Source organism: Lissotriton vulgaris, chromosome 9 (genome assembly GCF_964263255.1).
Source record: "Lissotriton vulgaris chromosome 9, aLisVul1.2, whole genome shotgun sequence".
NCBI classification, from domain to species: domain Eukaryota; kingdom Metazoa; phylum Chordata; class Amphibia; order Caudata; family Salamandridae; genus Lissotriton; species Lissotriton vulgaris.
This window is the reverse complement of record NC_141697.1, coordinates 233,230,404-233,248,032: the sequence shown is the minus strand read 5'-3', so window position 1 is coordinate 233,248,032 and position 17,629 is coordinate 233,230,404. Positions and strand designations below refer to the sequence as shown.

At 51.5% G+C, this 17,629-nt stretch overlaps 1 protein-coding gene across 1 annotated transcript in view; it reads right to left on the bottom strand.

Moving 5' to 3' along the window:
• The window catches only part of BUB1B (BUB1 mitotic checkpoint serine/threonine kinase B), a 440,231-nt gene that overhangs the window by 265,441 nt on the left and 157,161 nt on the right, over positions 1 to 17,629 (bottom strand). The window contains exon 13 of the mRNA XM_086937370.1: positions 13,539 to 13,626. Within this exon, the coding sequence (XP_086793496.1) occupies positions 13,539 to 13,626 (88 nt within the window). The remainder of the gene's footprint in view (positions 1 to 13,538; positions 13,627 to 17,629) is intronic.

Sequence of the window (17,629 nt, the reverse complement as noted above, 5' to 3'; positions counted from 1 at the left end):
CTTTAGTAAAGATGCAGCTGGTGAAGATTGTGCAAGAGTCGTGGAATTCAAGGGTGGATTCTTGAAGAGAGGAACGTGCAAGCAGACGGGACAAAGTCTATGCTATTCTGAGGTGACCAGGAGGCACAGGAGGGCAATTCCCAAAGATGACCGAAGAGTTGTAGATTCCTTACCGTAGAATAGATAGCCCAGCAACACCGTAACCCCGAGGAGGGTCTGCGAACCAAGATCACACCAGGAAATCCTGGAGGACCGAACGGGCAAAAAACCCGTCCCTGGACTCTGCTGTCCAGACAGTAGTGTCTGGTAAACGTGTGCAAGGAAGCCCAGGTTGCGCCCTGACAGACGTCAAGGACTGGGACTCCACGTGCTAATGCCGTGGTTGCCGCCGTTGCTCTGGTGGAATGAGCACGCAACCCCACAGGAGGATCCTTTTTCACCAAAGCATAGCATATTCTGATGCAGAGGAAAACCCATCAGGAGATGGTCTGTTTTTGAACAGCTCGACCTTTCTTGGCACCCACACAGCCAATGAAGAGTTGATCATCCACCCGGAAGTCTTTTGTGCGATCAAGATAAAAAGACAATGCACGTTTAGGGTCCAGAGAGTGGAGTCTCTCTACCTCCTTGGAAGGATGCGGGGGGAGGTAAAAAGTGGGTGGAGTGATAAATTATCCGACATAAAAAAGGTGTGACGACCTTCGGAAGAAATGAAGGTTTTGTGCAAAGGACCACTTTATACGGATAGACAGACAGGAAAGTGGGCTATGGGGATAAAGCCTGGAGCTCACTCACCCTGCGAGCAGAGGTGATGGCTACAAAGAAGGCAGTTTTGAGAGTCAGCAACCTGAGAGACAGTTATGAAGAGGCTCGAAGGGAGTACACAATTAAAGCGAGAACCAGACTTTAGTCCCATTCAGGCATTACAAAAAGGAGACAGAGAAATAGATGTGAGGCCCTTAAAGAATCTTAACAATAAGAGATTTGAATAAGGACGGCCAATCTGGCAGCTGAAGAAAAGCAGAGATAGCCGCAAGATATCCTTTAAGAGAGGCCATGTACGAGAAAGTGCCATCTTTCTTGCCTTGGTATGCCCCCCACCTTTTTCTGAACTGCTGATGTGCTTTGACTGAGTGTGCTCTGGGTTCCTGCCAACCCGGTACCCAGGGCCTGTGTTCCTTCCATAAAACTGTGCTGAAACTAAAAACCCAATTGACCTCTCAGGCCACTTGTCAGCCCCTAGTAAATGGTACCCTAGGTACCCAGGGCATGGTGACCAGAGAAGACTTCTGAGGACTGCAGCACTTATTGTTCCACCCTCAGGGGCCCTGCACCCTGGCACCCACACGCTGCCTTTGCAGGCTGAGTGCCTAAGTACAGTACTAAACCAAAAGTCGACATGGCACACATCCCTGTGTGCCATGCCCACAGAACCCACTGCCCTGGCATACTTCAGTCACCCCTCTAGCTGGGTGCCCTGTGCCAGAGATGTGGGCACAGGTGCATGAGCCCTGTGTCCCTACAGTACCCAGAGCCATTCCTGGACACTAAGAGCACTTGAACTTGAACTTGATGCCATTAAGAGTATATGGTGCTGGGAGGTTGTCATTACGAACTCCACAGCACCATAATGGCTACACTGAAGGCTGACAAGTTTGGTACCAAATTTCTCAGCACATTAAACCCGCACTGATGCCAGTGTGGGATTTAATGTAAAATGCACCAGAGGGCATCTTAGAGAAGCCCTCTGAAATCCTAACCTACAATCCACGTCTTGTCTGAGAGGCTGCAGAGGCTGCCACACAGCAGACATGTTGCTGGACCCCTGGGTGGAGAGTCCCCCGCTCTCCTGGGCCTGCAACAATGCACATCCTGGGCGAGGTGCTAGGTCTCCTCCCCCAGGATGGGCGGGGGGGGGGGGGGGGGGGGGGGGGAGGCTTCAAAGGCATGCCGCCTCTGTGAGCTTCTCCAGACCATTTGCTGTACCCAGCAACTGGCTCCCACCAGTTCTAACCCCCCACTCTGGCGGGAAAAACTATGCCAGGAAGGGGTTGTGCCGGCCTGTGCCAACCCCGCCCCTCAGATGGAGGAGACTAGGTGAAGCACGACCCCGGGCTCCGGCCATATTGTAGATGAGGAGCCCTGCCCAATCCCAGCTAGGCTCCTGCCCCTTCCCACAGGAGAGGAGCAGACTAGGGGGTGTACTCATCCCAGGTCAGGGACCGATTGGTCCCTGTCCGTGCCCTACCTGTAACGCCCCTAAATTCTGTATTTAGGGGCTCCCTGAACCTTCCTTCCTCGGATCCAGATACGGAAAGAAGATCAAGAAGGAGAAGACCCGCCGTGCAGCTGCTAACAGGACAACAACAACTGGCTTGGCCCCAGCCATACCGGCCAATCGATACTGGAACCTGCTCCTGCCTAATCCCGGCGACTCCTGCGGACAGCAACCTTGGGACACCCGGAGGACCTGCCTGCCTTGACCCTCTTAAAGACTGGGACTCCCATCAGCAGAGGCTCTGCTGCAACAACCAACCTGGTGCCAACCAGGAAGCTCCGGACCAGCCCACTCTGCACCCGCCGAGCTCGAACCGGGCCCAACCAAACCAAGACCATGAGGACGTCCCCCCGGCGACTGTGACCCGAAGTCCATTGGCCAAAGTCCCTCCTCAACGAACCAGCTGACACCTGCAGACTCAGAACCAGAAGCCACCCCAACCGCGACCAGCCGAGGGTAAGCTTTTCCGACACCCAAAGACACCCCTGCACCCGGCACCCTACAGCCCCTTGTGCCTCCCCTTGGGGTACCTACCTGTGCTCCAAGATCCCAACGTACCTCTCGAAGTGCTGGTCGCCCCTTGGAGAGTCTCCGTCCCAGAGCCTGCAGCCTCTGTTCCTTGTTGACCTTTCCCACTGGATAACATTGAGCGCCCGACGGCTCAAGAGCACCCTGCACCCAGCCGTCCGGGTGCCACTGGCTGTGTCACCTTTGTCCTATCCTACTTCCCCCCCCCTTGCCCTTAGCAAGTGACCAGGAGCCCAGCTCCAACAGCCGCATGCCCTGCTAGCCAGCAGACACAAACCGGAGGCCCCCTATCCCTCATTGGATATCATTGGGCCTACCTACCTCTGCACCCGGCCGGCCCTGCGCTGCTGGGGCGGAACAGACTGTACTTACCTGACCTTGGGGGAACCAGAGTCTGTACCTTGCAGCCCAGTACTGAACTGCAAAAGTAATCCTTACCGGGTTTACTAGTAATCTGCATTTTCTTCAGAGGAACCCATTGTATGCTTTTCTATGAAATTTCTTCAAAGTGCCTACTTTTGAAAACTTGAAATATTCTTTAAAAATCATACGAAATACTGAAACGTAGTTACCTACCTGTTTTAAGTTCAGTACCCAGTGCTGGCCCTAGAAGCCCAGTACTGGATTACAAAAGTAATGCAATCATACTTTACCTGCAACCTGAACTTTCTCCCATTGAATAACATTGCCAGATTGTCATTGAAAAGTTTCTAAGTGTGAACTTTTAAAATAGCTTTATATTCATGAAAATTCACCACAGTAACTAAAACGTTTTTGCTAATCTGGTTTCAGCTTAGACCCCAGGACTGAATCTAGGATCTAGCCCTAGAACTACTAAAGTAATCTGTAGTGTAATCAACTGTACTTTTATGATAACAATCCATTGAGCTCAATGCTAAAGTGTGTCCAGACTTGAGTTGCCTTCAGCAACTCCTGTACCGATTGTGTTCACCATCTTTTTTGCTTCCTTGCACAGTAATTACATAAGAGTTCTCATATGTAGAAAAGTATATTTTTATGCCTGTTGGTTCTAAAAACAAAACAACTATATCTTTGGATATAAAAACTATTGGCCTGAAGTTCAGTCTTTGAGTGTGGGAAATCCTTTGCCGACTGAGTGTGTACAACAAATGCTTTGCACTGTCCTCTGGTACGGCCTTACTGCTCGACCAAGCGACCACTTTTGAGAGTAAGGTCAGTCCTGACTTTAACCTCTGTTATACCTTTGGGGTTTTTGGACTCTATACACACTGTACTTCATTATTGTCCCGTATATATAGAGCCACTTTCTCACACCAAGGAAGATCCCTGCTGAGCCAAAGGAAGAATGTACAAAAGGACCTCGGAAAGAGGAGCAGAAAGGGGCCAACCGCCCTTGCTGTGCACCATGAATGAAATGAAATTTATATTTGTAAAGCGCGATTGCTGCCCTGAGGCGTCCAAGCGCTAATTGACAAGTGTGGGTTACTTAGCAGAGGGATTTCGCTGGGGGATTTGCGAGGAGCGTTAAAAAGGAAAGTCTTCAACTGCTTCCGAAAAGAGGACAGATTAGGGTTGGACCCGAGTTGAAGGGGGAGTGAGTTCCATAGCTTGGCGGCGTTGTAGGTGAACATCCTGCTGCCAGCTCTTGCCTTTTTTATTCTGGGGACTGTGGCCAGAAACGCCTGGCTAGAGCGAAGATTTCTACTGGGATGGTACTGCGTTATTAGTTCACGGATGATTGCCGGTCCTGTGTCCCAGAAGGCTTGATGAGATATACACATAGCCTTGAAGGCAATTCTTTGTCGTTACCGGCAGCCAATGCAGACTGCTCAGTCCAGGTTTGGCTGACAGTCTACGCGGCAGCTGGAGCAATGTGCGGGCCGCGCAGTTTTGGACTATCTGCAACTTACGCAGTGTGTATTCAGGGACTCCGAGATAGAGGACATTGCTAAAGTCCAATCGGGACTGAATCAGGCCCTGAATGGACACCTGTTTGGCCTCCATAGGTAAGAGTGGAAGGACTTTCTTCAACCTCCTAAGGAGACCAAAACAGATTGCCGAGTTTTGTGGCCTGGGTATTCAAAGATAGAGCTTTGTCCAGCCAGACCCCCAGGCTCTTTATGTTGTCCTTGGGGGTTGGAGGGGTGCCTAGGCACGGGGGCCAAAGGGAGTTAAAGAGTATGGGAGTAGTGGGGCCCAGAAGCATCAGCTCTTTTTTGTCCCCATTAAATTTGAGGGAGGAGGAGGTCATCCAACCCTTTACCTCCTCCAGGCACTTCGTCAGCCCCGCTGGTGCTGATAGGCCACCCTCCTGCGCCAAGGAGACCACTAGCTGAGTGTCATCCGCGTAAGAGATGATTTTGATACCAAACGGACGGACAACCTCAGCTAGCGGTCTCATGTAGATGTTAAAAAGCGCAGGGCTTAGGGAGGAGCCCTGCGGGATCCACAGCTCAATGGCCTGCTCGTGGATAGTATGTCTCCATAAAAAATTTGGAAGAACCTGTTGCTCAAAAATTATTTGAACCACAGCCCTGCCCTGCCTTGCCTGATATTCCGACATTCGAGAGACGGCTCAGCAAGATGTAATGGCTGACCGTTTTGAATGCCGCGCTTAGATCAAGGAGGATCACTGCCACTGATCCCCCCCCCTGGTCTAAGATCCTTCTGGTTTCCTCGGTGACTGCCAGCAGAGCGGTCTCCGTCCCATGTCTGGGTCGAAAACCCGTCTGGGTGGCATCTAACAGCTGGTTATTCTCGAGAAAGTCCACCAGATGGAAGTTGATGTGCCTCTCGAGAATTTTGCTCACCCAGGGGAGCAGGGAGATCTGACGATAGCTACTGAAGTCGCCGGGGTCCAAGTTCAATTTTTTTTTAGCAGAGCACGGACCATGGCCGGCTTCCAGGCAGGTGGAACGGTGATGGAGGCATTCAGGAGGTTCATGATGGTGGGTAGAACAGCTTGAGGTGCCAGCATCATAACTTCTGGAGGTGCTGGATCACATGGTGATCCAGATTTTACTTGGCGGGTTAAGGAACCCAGGGACTCGAGATCTAGCAATGGTAAGTGTTCCAGAATTATCGAGGGTTGCGATAGAGCGTCCCCCAGGTTTGCCTGTCCCTGAGCCCTGGGATCTGGTGCTACGGTAGGAAAAGAGGAGTAGATTTGATTGACTTTGTGATGGAAAAATTCTGCCAAGTCGTTGCAGTGGCCTGTGGTTTTTCCCGGGTACGTCCCGGGAGAGGGGAGTTTGGTAAGGCTTTTTACTATTTGGAAGATTTCCTTCAGTTTAGACTTCGCTTGCATGAATTTTTCCGAGAAGTAAATTGACTGGGCAGTTTTAACCTCGACCTTATAGGATTTAATTGCCTCTCTATATTGGGTCTTCTCATCCAGTGAGTAATCCATGCGCCAACGTCTTTCTAGTTTCCTGCAGTGACGTTCCTTTCCCTGAGGGCCTCCGAATACCAAGGGGCAGTTTTTTGGGAGCGTTTCGATGTAACTTTACAAAGGGGAAGGGTGGCCTCGAGTGATTTTTCAATCCACTCTTCGTATTCTTGATTGGCCACACAAGGGTCCTGGTTGTTTACAATGGGGCTAGGGAGGGGTGGCTTACGTGTAGTCCAGGTAAAGGGCACAAGTAGGTGATCAGTCCAAGGGAGGCAAATTGGTAGCCCAACCGTAAGCTCTGTGCAGTTACTAAACACTAGGTCCAGGAGGTGACCTTGAATATGAGTGGGTGCCTCGACCCCTTGTTCTAACTATAGGGCCACAATAATCTGCCAACGCCATGCCAGTATGATCGGAGGTGACATCAAAGTGAACATTGAGGTCGCCTAGCAATGTATAATTCAAGGCAGTTGTGACCCGTTCGGCTACAATGGATGGGAGGTGCTTGTGAAACTGTTTAGAGGGGCCCGGGGGGCGGTACACTACGGTGCCTGAGAAACAGTTGTTAGGGGAGAATTCCAGGCTGAATGCTAGGCTCTCACACTCTGGAATTGATTCAGGGATTACTCAGCAGTGATATTGCTCTTTATGTATAATAGCTAGGCCTCCTCCTCTCCCTTCAGGGCGATCTTGCCGGGTGATTTGGAAGCCTGAGGGAAGGGCTGTTACGATGTCAGGGTCGGAGTCTGTCGTAAGCCAAGTTTCTGGAAGGAAAACTGCATCTGGCATACGTTCTTCTAGCATGAGAGCGAGTTCCATCCTATGTTTTGGTAGGGATCTGCAATTTATCATAAGCATGCTATAGTCCAGTAGTCCATGCCACAAATTTCTTCAATCTACAGGTGCATACCATTTTAGTGGAGGGATTCCTGGCTGTCAAGTTACCATCACAGATTTTGGGCGGAAGGTCAAAAGCTAGACAATTTTGAATAATATCACGGGGATTGAGGCAACCGTGACTACACCTATCTAAAAGTAAGGCATTATACTTTGTCTTTAGGTGCACAGGATCTGAGGCTCAATTCCCCTCAGCCCCCTGGAATACAATTGCACAATAGCAAGTACAACAATTTTATCCAGCACTCCTTATTATATCATTCTCAAACATTAAAATTTAGATTAATGAAGTAATGCTTCCTTCAAATATTAATCTGTTATACAGTTGAACACAACATCAATTCAGCAGGTTGAAAGCTGTCAACTGCTGCCGCTCAATCTCCACACAAGGAGGTGGAGTCTGGACAGTTTTGGGTGATGAACCCTCCCCTGTTGCTGCGAAAGAAGATCCTTCAAGAGGGGCAGTTTGACCGGAGGATCAATGGCCATGCTCATAAGGTCAGGGTACCAGACTCTTCATGCCCAATCTGTAGCTACAAGAATGACTTTGAGACCAGTTGTGCCTGATCTTTTTGAGCACTCTGGACAAAAGTGGTACAGGCAGAAAGGCGTACAGGAGGCTGAAGCTCCACCCACAACGAAAAACGTCGCCAAATGAGTGCCGCAATGGAAACTCCAACGCGCAATACTGCGGACATTGTGCATTCTCTTCGGAGGTGAACAGATCTAACCAAGGCTCTCCTCACAGCTGAAAGAGACCTTGCGCCACCTCTGGATGAAGACGCCATTTGTGATCGACGAGGCACCGAAGGCTGAGTTTATCCGCCCTGCGTTCAGGAACCCCACCCTGTGTTGAATCACTACGGTAATGTCCTGAAGTTCCAACGATGTCCAGAGGTGGAGAGCCTCTTGACAAAGGGTCCACAACCCCACCCCACCCTGTTTGTTGCAGTACCACATGGCGGTGGTGTTGTCGGTGAACACCTGCACCACTTTCCCCTTCAGAGAGGGACGGAATGCTTTCGTACGAGTCTGATCGCCCAGAACTCCAAAAGGTTGTTATGGAGACCAGACGCCTCTAAACTACGCCTCACCCAGGTAGCCACCCCATTCCAGAAGTGACGCATTGCCACCACCGATAGATCTGGTTGGGTAAGGGAGAGGGATCTGCCTCTGATCCAATCTTGGTTCATTAGCCACCACTGCAGTTGGTGCGCAGTTCCCTCTGAGATCTGGGCATAGTTGAAAAGATTCCCCTGATGATGCGCTCACTGGAACTTCATGTCCCACTGCAGAGCCCGCACATGCCATCAGGCATGATCCACCAGCAGGATTCAGGAGGCCATGAGGCCCAACAGACTCAGAGTCCTTCTCACCGAAATAAGGGATAGAGGCTGAAACATCGGTGTCAAGCCCAAATATCCCAGAATCACTGCTCGAGAGGATAGGCCAGAAACGGCATTGTGTCCAAAACCGCCCCGATGAAAGGGAGCGTCTGAGTGGGAGTCAGGTGTGAATTCGGCATATTGATAGTAAACCCCAGAAAATGCAGGAGGTCTGCCGTAGTTTGGAGGTGGGAGACAACTGCCTGGGACAAGCCTGCCTGCAATAACCAAGCGTCTCAGAAGAGGGGGTGGGTGGGGGGAGGGGGAGAGACTGAGATCTCTGATCTGCAAGGGTTTGGTTCAACCACCACCATCACTTTTGTGAACACCTCGGTGGAGTAGGGGTAGGTGGGGGGCACTGATGAGGCTAAAGGGAAGTGCAGACAACTGGAAATGCTCATGGCCTACTGTGAACAGCAGGTAATGCCTGTGAGCTTGCAGGATGGGGATGTAAGCATCCTGCAAGTTTAATGCTACTATCCAGTCTCCGATGCAGTCAAAACCGGAGCATCTTGAATAGCTCTTTTTCAGGAAGGTGTTGAGTGGGTGCAGATCTAGCATGACTGAGGCCTCCACTCCATTCTTCGAAAGAAACAGGAATAACAACCATGCCCTACTTCTAGTAGTGGAATCCTCGCAATAGCTCTTTGGTCAACAGAGCCTGCACTTCCTGATGACATAAGGAGAGAGGACTTATACCAGCCTACAATCTCATCTACACATAAACCAGTAACAAAAAACGAATTGCTCTAAAGTGACAGAACAAATTCCAGTACTTTAGGAAACAAGTACATTAATGTCCCAAGAAGCCTTTAAAAATAGCTTGACACATTAGTTTTTGTGATAGAATCAATCAATCAATCAAGGCATTTATAGAGCGCGCTACTTACCTAGAGGGTCTCAAGGCGCTTGGGGGAGGGGGTGGGGTGCCGCTACTGCTCGAACAGCCAGGTCTTGAGCTTGTTCCTGAAGGAGAGGTGGTCTTGGGTTAGGCAGAGGTAGGTAGGGAGGGTGTTCCAGGTCTTGGCAGCCAGGTAGGAGAAGGACCTTCCTCCTGTTGTTGCTCTTCGGATGCGGGGGACGGCGGCGAGGGCGTGGTTGGTCGATCGGAGGTGGCGTTTGGGAGCGTAGAAGTTGAGGCGGTTGTTGAGGTAGCTCGGGCCTTGGTCGTGTAGGGCTTTGGGTGCGTGGGTGAGGAGACGGAAGGTGATTCTCTTGTTGACGGGGAGCCAGTGCAGGTCTCTCAGGTGTCCGGAGATGTGGCTGCGTCGGGGGATGTCGAGGATGAGTCTGGCTGAGGCGTTCTGGATCCGCTGGAGTCTCTTCTGGAGCTTGGCGGTGGTTCCGGCGTAGAGGGCGTTGCCGTAGTCTAGTCGGCTGGTGACGAGGGCCTGGGTGACCGTCTTCCTGGTCTCGGTGGGGATCCACCGGAAGATCTTCCGTAGCAGGCGCAGGATGTTGAAACAGGACGCGGAGATGGCGTTGACTTGTCTGGTCATGGAGAGGGAGGAGTCCAGGATGAAGCCCAGGTTGCGTGCGTGGTCTGTCGGTTTGGGTGTGGTGCCCAGGGCGGGGGGCCACCAGGAGTCGTCCCAGGCGGAGGGCGAGGAGCCAAGGATGAGGACTTCCGTCTTGTCTGAGTTCAGTTTCAGGCGGCTGGTCGTCATCCACTCGGCTACGTCTTTCATCCCTTCGTGGAGGTTGGTTCTGGCGGCGGCGGGGTCGTTGGTCAGGGAGAGGATCAGCTGGGTGTCGTCGGCGTAGGAGATGATGTTGAGGGTGTGCTGGCGTGCGATGGCCGCAAGGGGGCTCATGTAGACGTTGAAGAGGGTGGGGCTGAGCGAGGAGCCCTGAGGAACGCCGCAGATGACTTCCGTGGCTGCAGATCTGAACGGTGGTAGGCGGACTCTCTGTGTCCTTCCAGCGAGGAAGGAGATGATCCACTCCAGTGCCTTCTCCTGGATTCCGATGTTGCTGAGGCGCTGCACTAGGGTGCGGTGGCAGACAGTGTCGAACGCCGCGGAGAGGTCTAGGAGGATGAGGGCCGCTGTTTCATCGTTGTCCAGCAGGGCTCGGATGTCATCGGTGGCAGCGATGAGGGCGGTCTCGGTGCTGTGGTTGGCTCGGAACCCAGACTGTGAGGGGTCGAGGGTTCCATTCGTCTCGAGGAAGGCGGCCAGTTGCTTGTTGACTGTCTTCTCGATGACTTTGGCTGGGAACGGGAGGAGCGAGATGGGGCGGTAATTCTTGAGTTCGGTGGGGTCCGCTGTTGGTTTCTTTAGTAGAGCGCTGAGTTCGGCGTGCTTCCAGCTCTCAGGGAAGGTGGCGGTGTCGAAGGAGGTGTTGATGATGTCCCGCAGGTGGGGTGCGATGACAGCGTCGGCCTTGTTGAAGACGTGGTGGGGGCAGGGGTCGGTCGGAGATCCGCAGTGGATAGAGTTCATTGTGCAGATGGTGTCTTCTGTGTTGATCTGGGTCCAGGCGCTGAGGGTGGTGGTGGGGAGCGTTTGTGCGGTCGTGGGGAGCGTTGTTTGTGGGCTGAAGCTATTGTGTATGTCAACGATCTTGTTGTGGAAGTAGGAGGCGAGGGAGTTGCAGAGGTCTTGCGACGGGGTGATGTCGTTGTTTCCGGCGTTGGGGTTGGAGAGCTCTTTCACGATGTTGAAGAGTTCCTTGCAGTTGTGTGCGTTGTTGTCCAGCCGGTCCTTGAATGCTGTTTTCTTGGTGGCGCGGATCAGTTGATGGTGCTTCCGGGTGGCGAGCTTGAGGGTGGTCATGTTGTCCGGTGTTGGCTCCCTTCTCCAGGCTTTCTCGAAGGCTCGGCAGTTCTTCTTGGAGCTCTTGAGTTCGTCGGTGAACCATGGGGCCTTCTTGCTGCCGGGTCTGCTAGGCGGGGTCCTCAGTGGGGCGAGGTCGTCTGTGCAGTTGCTGATCCACTTCGTGAGGTTGTCGGCGGCCTGGCTGGGGTTCGCTGAGCTGGCGGGGGGGGGGCTGGCTCAGGGAAGCGGCAAGCTGGTCTGCTGTGATCTTGTTCCAGTTTCTTCGAGCAACCTGTTGCTGGTGGTGGTGGATCGTGGATCTTCTGAAGGTGAAGTGGACGCAGCTGTGGTCCGTCCAGTGGAGTCTGGTGGCGTGGCTGAAGATGATGTCCTTGCTGGATGAGAAGACAGCGTCGAGTGTGTGTCCGGCGAGGTGGGTGGGGGTGGTCACTAGCTGCTTGAGTCCGAGATTGGCGAGGTTGTCAAGCAGGGTGGTGGTGTTGCGGTCGTTGTTGTTCTCCAGGTGGAAGTTGATGTCCCCCAAGAGGATGTAGTCAGCGGAGGGGAGGGCGTGCAGGCAGATGAAGTCGGCGATGTCTTCGCTGAATTGTGTGCGTGGTCCCGGGGGTCGGTAGATGAGGGTGCCTCTGAGGGTGGTTGGGGTCCGTGTAGATCTGGAAGTGCAGGTGTTCGGCGGTTTTCAGGGTGTCGTCGGTGTTGGTCGTGAAGCGGATGGTGTCCCTGTAGATGATGGCGATGCCTCCTCCAGTCTGGTTGCCGCGGTCTCTTCGGGTGATCTTGTAGCCCCTCTGGGATGGCGATGTCGGGCGCTGAGGATTCGTTCAACCAGGTTTCCGTGAGGAAGGCGACGTCAGGAGCCTTGGTGTCGAGGAGGTTCCAGAGTTCGATGGTGTGTCTGTGGACGGAGCGGGTGTTGAGTAGGATGCACTTGAGGTGGTTGCTGCTGGTGTTCGGCTTGGCGGGTGCTGGTGCGGGGCAGGTCCGGTTGCAGGAGAACTTGCAGGCGTGACAGCTGAAGGGTCCGTGGGTTCGTCTTGGGGTGCCTCGGTAGCATCCCGGGATTCGGCCGGTGTTGAGTGCGTTGAGGGTGGCGGCGTCGTACGTCCGGCGGGCGGGCTGGGGTCTGCGGGGGCCAGGGGTCCTGGCACTGGGCGCGGTCCAGGCGCGGACGGGCGTAGACGGGTTTACCTTTGGCGCGCCTTCGGCCCAAAATCGGCACACCCGCTGCACGTTACCGCTGCGCGTGCGCACGGTCGCCATTTATGGCGAAGTGCAGGGAGGGAGGGGCAGCTGGGAGGCGGGAGCGGGGAGGAAGGGGGCGTGGCTACACTCCCCGGCGGCGGGAGTCGGCAGCGGGGAGCGGGTGCAGGGGTTGGCAGCACAATGGGGGGGAAACCAGGGGCAGCACGGGGAAAAAATACACAGAATTAAGAGGGCACAGTAAAAATAAACAATACAGTAGGAACAGTGCAGACAGGGGTACAAAACGCGGAGGAGACAGCAGGCGGGGGTCGTGGCCTGAGGGCGGGCCCGAGGGCGGGAAGGCTCTTCGAGGCAGGCAGAATCGGCAGGCGGGGGCACACGCAGCAGCTGGTGGCCGTGCGGTGCGGGGGTGTCCTACAAGTAGGTCACACTCACCTGTGCCGCACGGTCGCCATTTATGGCCAAGTGCAGGGAGGGAGGGGCAGCTGGGAGGCGGGAGCGGGGAGGAAGGGGGCTTGGCTACACTCCCCGGCGGCGGGAGTCGGCAGCGGGGAGCGGGTGCAGGGGTTGGCAGCACAATGGGGGGGAAACCAGGGGCAGCACGGGGAAAAATACACAGAATTAAGAGGGCACAGTAAAAATAAACAATACAGTAGGAACAGTGCAGACAGGGGTATAAAACGCGGAGGAGACAGCAGGCGGGGGGCGTGGCCTGAGGGCGGGAAGGCTCTTCGAGGCAGGCAGAATCGGCAGGCGGGGGCACACGTAGCAGCTGGTGGCCGTGCGGCGCGGGGGTGTCCTACAAGTAGAAGTAGCCAATGCATTGCAAAGCTACGCTGACATATCTGAAGACAGGATTCTGATTAAGTGCTAGCTGGACAGTGGCCTTTAGCTCATTGTATCAAGCTTTCAGTGTCTATCTTCGCACCACTATCAAGCATCTTATAGGAATGAATAGACGAAGTGCAACATGGGTTGTGCAAACTGGCTAGGAGACTAACAAGCAAACGCTTTTCCTTGGGGTCTAAGCTATAGGGTGTAATGCTGAGCAACAAAACAAAGTAATTTAAAAGTGCCATTGTTACCAAACCTACCTTGTATTACGTGAAGCTGAAGATTCAGATTCATCAAAGATCATGAAAGGAAGGCTTGGACACACCGTCACGTCAGCAGAAATTGATTCTAAAACAAATGTATATGCTCTTAAATGTTTGCCTTTAACACACTTCACAATATTTCTGACAGCCTGCTAGTTAATATTGTATATATTTTTCAATGGGAAAGTAGCATTAATACGAGAAAGTAGCATTAATACAAGACAATTTTCAACGGACAATTTAATTGGTGTATATTAAAAGAAATGGCACACAGCTTAGAACAATTAGTAAGAATTTCACCAAATAAAGGACTAAATGACACAAGAAAATCCAGGAGCATGGTCACTGCTAACTTGTTAGCAAAATAGAGCAACGTTGACGCAGGAGTCAATCAAGAAAAAAATAAGATGTCAAATCTGTGTTGCCTACAAATTAGAGGCATTAAGACAGATTTAACTCTAGACTACCACCAGATACTCATTATTACTCAAAATGAACACGTTACTTACCTGCGATAATACTGTTTCTGTGGAGTCTTAATATAACTGCAGATTCCTCACCTTTAGAGATTCCCTAGCAACAAACTGGATCCAGAAGGTTTTCCCGGTATAGCTCCTGAGCACAGGAAGTTGGAGATGTGCAGCCCGCACCAACCCTGCTCTGCCCAGAAGTGACAGCTTCGGACTCCTGAGTCCCATTTAAGCACACAGAAATAATTTTCTTTCTTGACAGTGTCCATGCCTTAAACCCTTTGATGCTCATGACGAGCTCAGAGGTACACCTCTCGTGTGCTCATGACGAGCTGAGCTCGTCATGAACAATGGGATTCGATCATTATCAGCACAGGAGGAGAATACCATCAGCAGTGATGGTGTTAAGAAGGCGCGCTCCCAAACCAATGATAAGTGCAAGTGCATAGATCTCTAATTTGGGACCTTTTTGGAAAGAAAAAAGTTCACTCCACAGAACGGGGAGACAGGATGGAAATGAGAATTTTTAATGCGTAACAGATCTTACTGTAGAAGATTACTTCATCCAGGTGGATAGACCTCTGCATTGCCTCGCCTTTCTTTGCCCCAAACGAACCCACAAAACGCTGCTCTTCTGGAACCTCAACAATGGAGTTTCTATTTTTTTGGAGCGGTGAGGAGTAAAAAAACGTCATAAGTGTGATATACCGTCCTACATGAAATGGAGTTCTAACCTTTGGTAGAAAGGCCACTTTATCCTCAGCACACGTTTGTCAGGAATAAAGGAGGTGTAGTGTGGCTGACCTTACAGACATTGAAGCTCACTCATGACACAACCTGAAACTATCGAGATGAGAAAAACAGTCTTCAGGGTCAGGAGAAGTACAGGACAGGTGTGCAGCTGCTCAAAACGGGTGCACATAAAGCAAGAACTAAATTTATCTCCCTTTGTGGCATCACAATTGGTTTAGGAGGAAACATGGATAAACCTTTGAGAACTCACATCACAAAGTGCTTTGAATAAGGGCACTTGGCAGAAAGGGCCAACCAATAACCTTTAACTGATTCCAGAGCAAGCCCTTGCTATGCTAAAGATAAAATAGAAAATAACAGACAGATTGGATTGCAACAGGTCTGTATTATGAGTGCACCATCCCACAAACTTAACCCAGCGTCCAGTGTAAACATACCTTGTAGAAGGATTCGGGCCACAAGCATGACCTTCACTACTTTGGAAGGAAGGTCAAAAGGAGACAACTGCCAACAGTCCATCTTCAAGCATGGAGAAGATTGAGCAGGACCAGATACAAGACCCTGCCCTGCTACTGCGATAGAAGAACCTTCCAGCAACCTGATTGGAAGGAAGATGGACATACTAAGACGTTCTGGTTAACACACTCTCATGGCCTAATCTAGAGCCACTGAGATTATTCAAGCCCATTAATTCCCGGAGCTGCTTGTTGAAATACCACATGGCTGTGCTGTTGTCTGTGAGGACCTGTATTCTCCCCCCCCTTGATGGACAGCAGGAAGATGTGAGAAAAGAGGTGTATTATATGGCGTGGTTCTGCGACCTCACTGTGTAATACAGTCACCAACCACTTTAAGATCCCTAGTTTTCGTTTGTCAAACCTTCAGCTTAACCTAGAGTACACTGTGAATCAGAGCAGAAAGGCTTACACAAAGGAACAAGTATAAAGCATTTAAACAGCAACAAGACAATTGAAGAAATTAGCAAGACAAAGTAATTCAACACCATTTAATAATAACAGACTATTTTCTGTATTTTTAGACACCACAAAAAAGATCCACCAGAGGGTTCTGGAGATATAGATTTTACAAGGTATCGTAAATCACAGCATTTCACTCAACCGCGAACAAGCACTTGCAAATTCAACATATTTGAAACTTAGTACCCTTAGTGAAAAGTTGGGCACGTTGTAATGAGGTCTGTTCTAGTTACTTGGGGGGCATCCAACTCCAGCAGGGAGCCAGTCAGCAGGACCAGAAAACCCTCAGAAAGTTACCTCCACAGAACTAGCAGTCTTCAAGCAGTTCCAAGAGCTTTGTCCCCATCCTATGGAATCTTAGGGAAGTGGTCCTGATGCGGAGGATACAGGATTCTTTAAGATGCTCAAGAACGGTGTGGATGTGACTCAGTCGACAGGAGTCTTCCTGCAAGGACTCCTTGGTCCACGAAAAGGAGGAGGGGGTACTGGACACAGGTTTTGATGTACCACAAGGCCCTTTCCGAGCTGTTCGAGGTCTAGTCGTCACTGGACTACCAGTTTTCCAGTGTCGCTGTAACAGCAAAATCCTTTTTCTGCCTTGCGACCAAGCATGCTGCACTGGCAACTCTCCTGGGTCCAGAAGTCTCAGGTGCAACTTATGAGTATTCAGTCGTGGTCTCTGGTGCTGCATGATGGCAGGGAGCAGCCATCCAGGCTACCCCTCAGCCTTAGTAGGCTTCTTCAGCTGTTGTGTCACTGCTAAGAGGTGGCAACTTGGCTGAACCTTGGAGTCTCCTTCCGTTGGCAGGGCTCTGGGAACTACTTCTCCTTGAGGAAGACACAGCAGGCACAGGCACTCTGCTGCTAGCCACCAGATGCAGTTCACGTCGGTGCAGCCTCTCTTCGCTGGGAACTTGGTGCAGTGCAGGTGCAGTGGGCACACTATTTATATACAGGATATGCCCTCAGGGTAGGATGTAATTGGTAGCGAATGGGTTACCAGGTTTCCTTCCTCCGGATGACCACTTCCTGGGAAGTGTGGCATCTGGCTCTCCCAGGTTGCACTATTCTGCCCACTCCAAAGACGGAGGTACTCCTCTCCTGGCATCCAGAGCTCCCAAACCACAGATTTCAAAAGGGGGGAGTAGGGGGCGGGCCTGTAAAACTAGTTTGTCAAAATGTCTCCCCTTTCCTTTCCGGGTGCCAGCTACTCTGCCTAAATAATGGGGCATCTCCTCTCCCAAGTGCTCCCCATTTGCCGGCAACTTGAGATTTGAAGCCTACCTTTTGGGCAAAACACCTGTGTGGCTTCCTGCAAGAGGGATGCAACACCTCTCTCCAGTGCAGACCATCTTTTGCGTGATCTTTTTGCTTCTGACCTCCTCTTTTTGACTGTGTGCTGAAGATCGTTTTTGATGGCATTAGGACTCTTTACACTTTACCACTGTTGACCAAAGCTAAAGTGCAAGTGCTCTGATGGTAATTGGGTCCTCCATAATTGGTGTATCTAATTTACAATGAAGTCCCTAGTACAATGTACCATGTGTGCCCAGGGCCTGTAACTCTAATGCTCCAGTGGGCCTGCAGCACGGATTGCGCCGCCCACGAGTACCCTCGGAAACATGTCTCAGGCCTGCCACTGCAGAGCCTGGCAGGACAGTTTTAAACTAACCTGGCAAGTGCTCACATTTGCAAGGCCTAATCCTTTCCTTTTATAACATTAAGGCACCCCTCCAGGAGACCCTCCGTAGCCACATTGGCAGGGTGCAGTGTATTTAAGAAGTAGGACATGTACTTGTGAGTTTTACATGTCCTAGTAGTGAAAAACTGTTAAATTCGTTTTTCAGTATAACAAGGCCCACCTCTCCCATAATACAGAATACATATG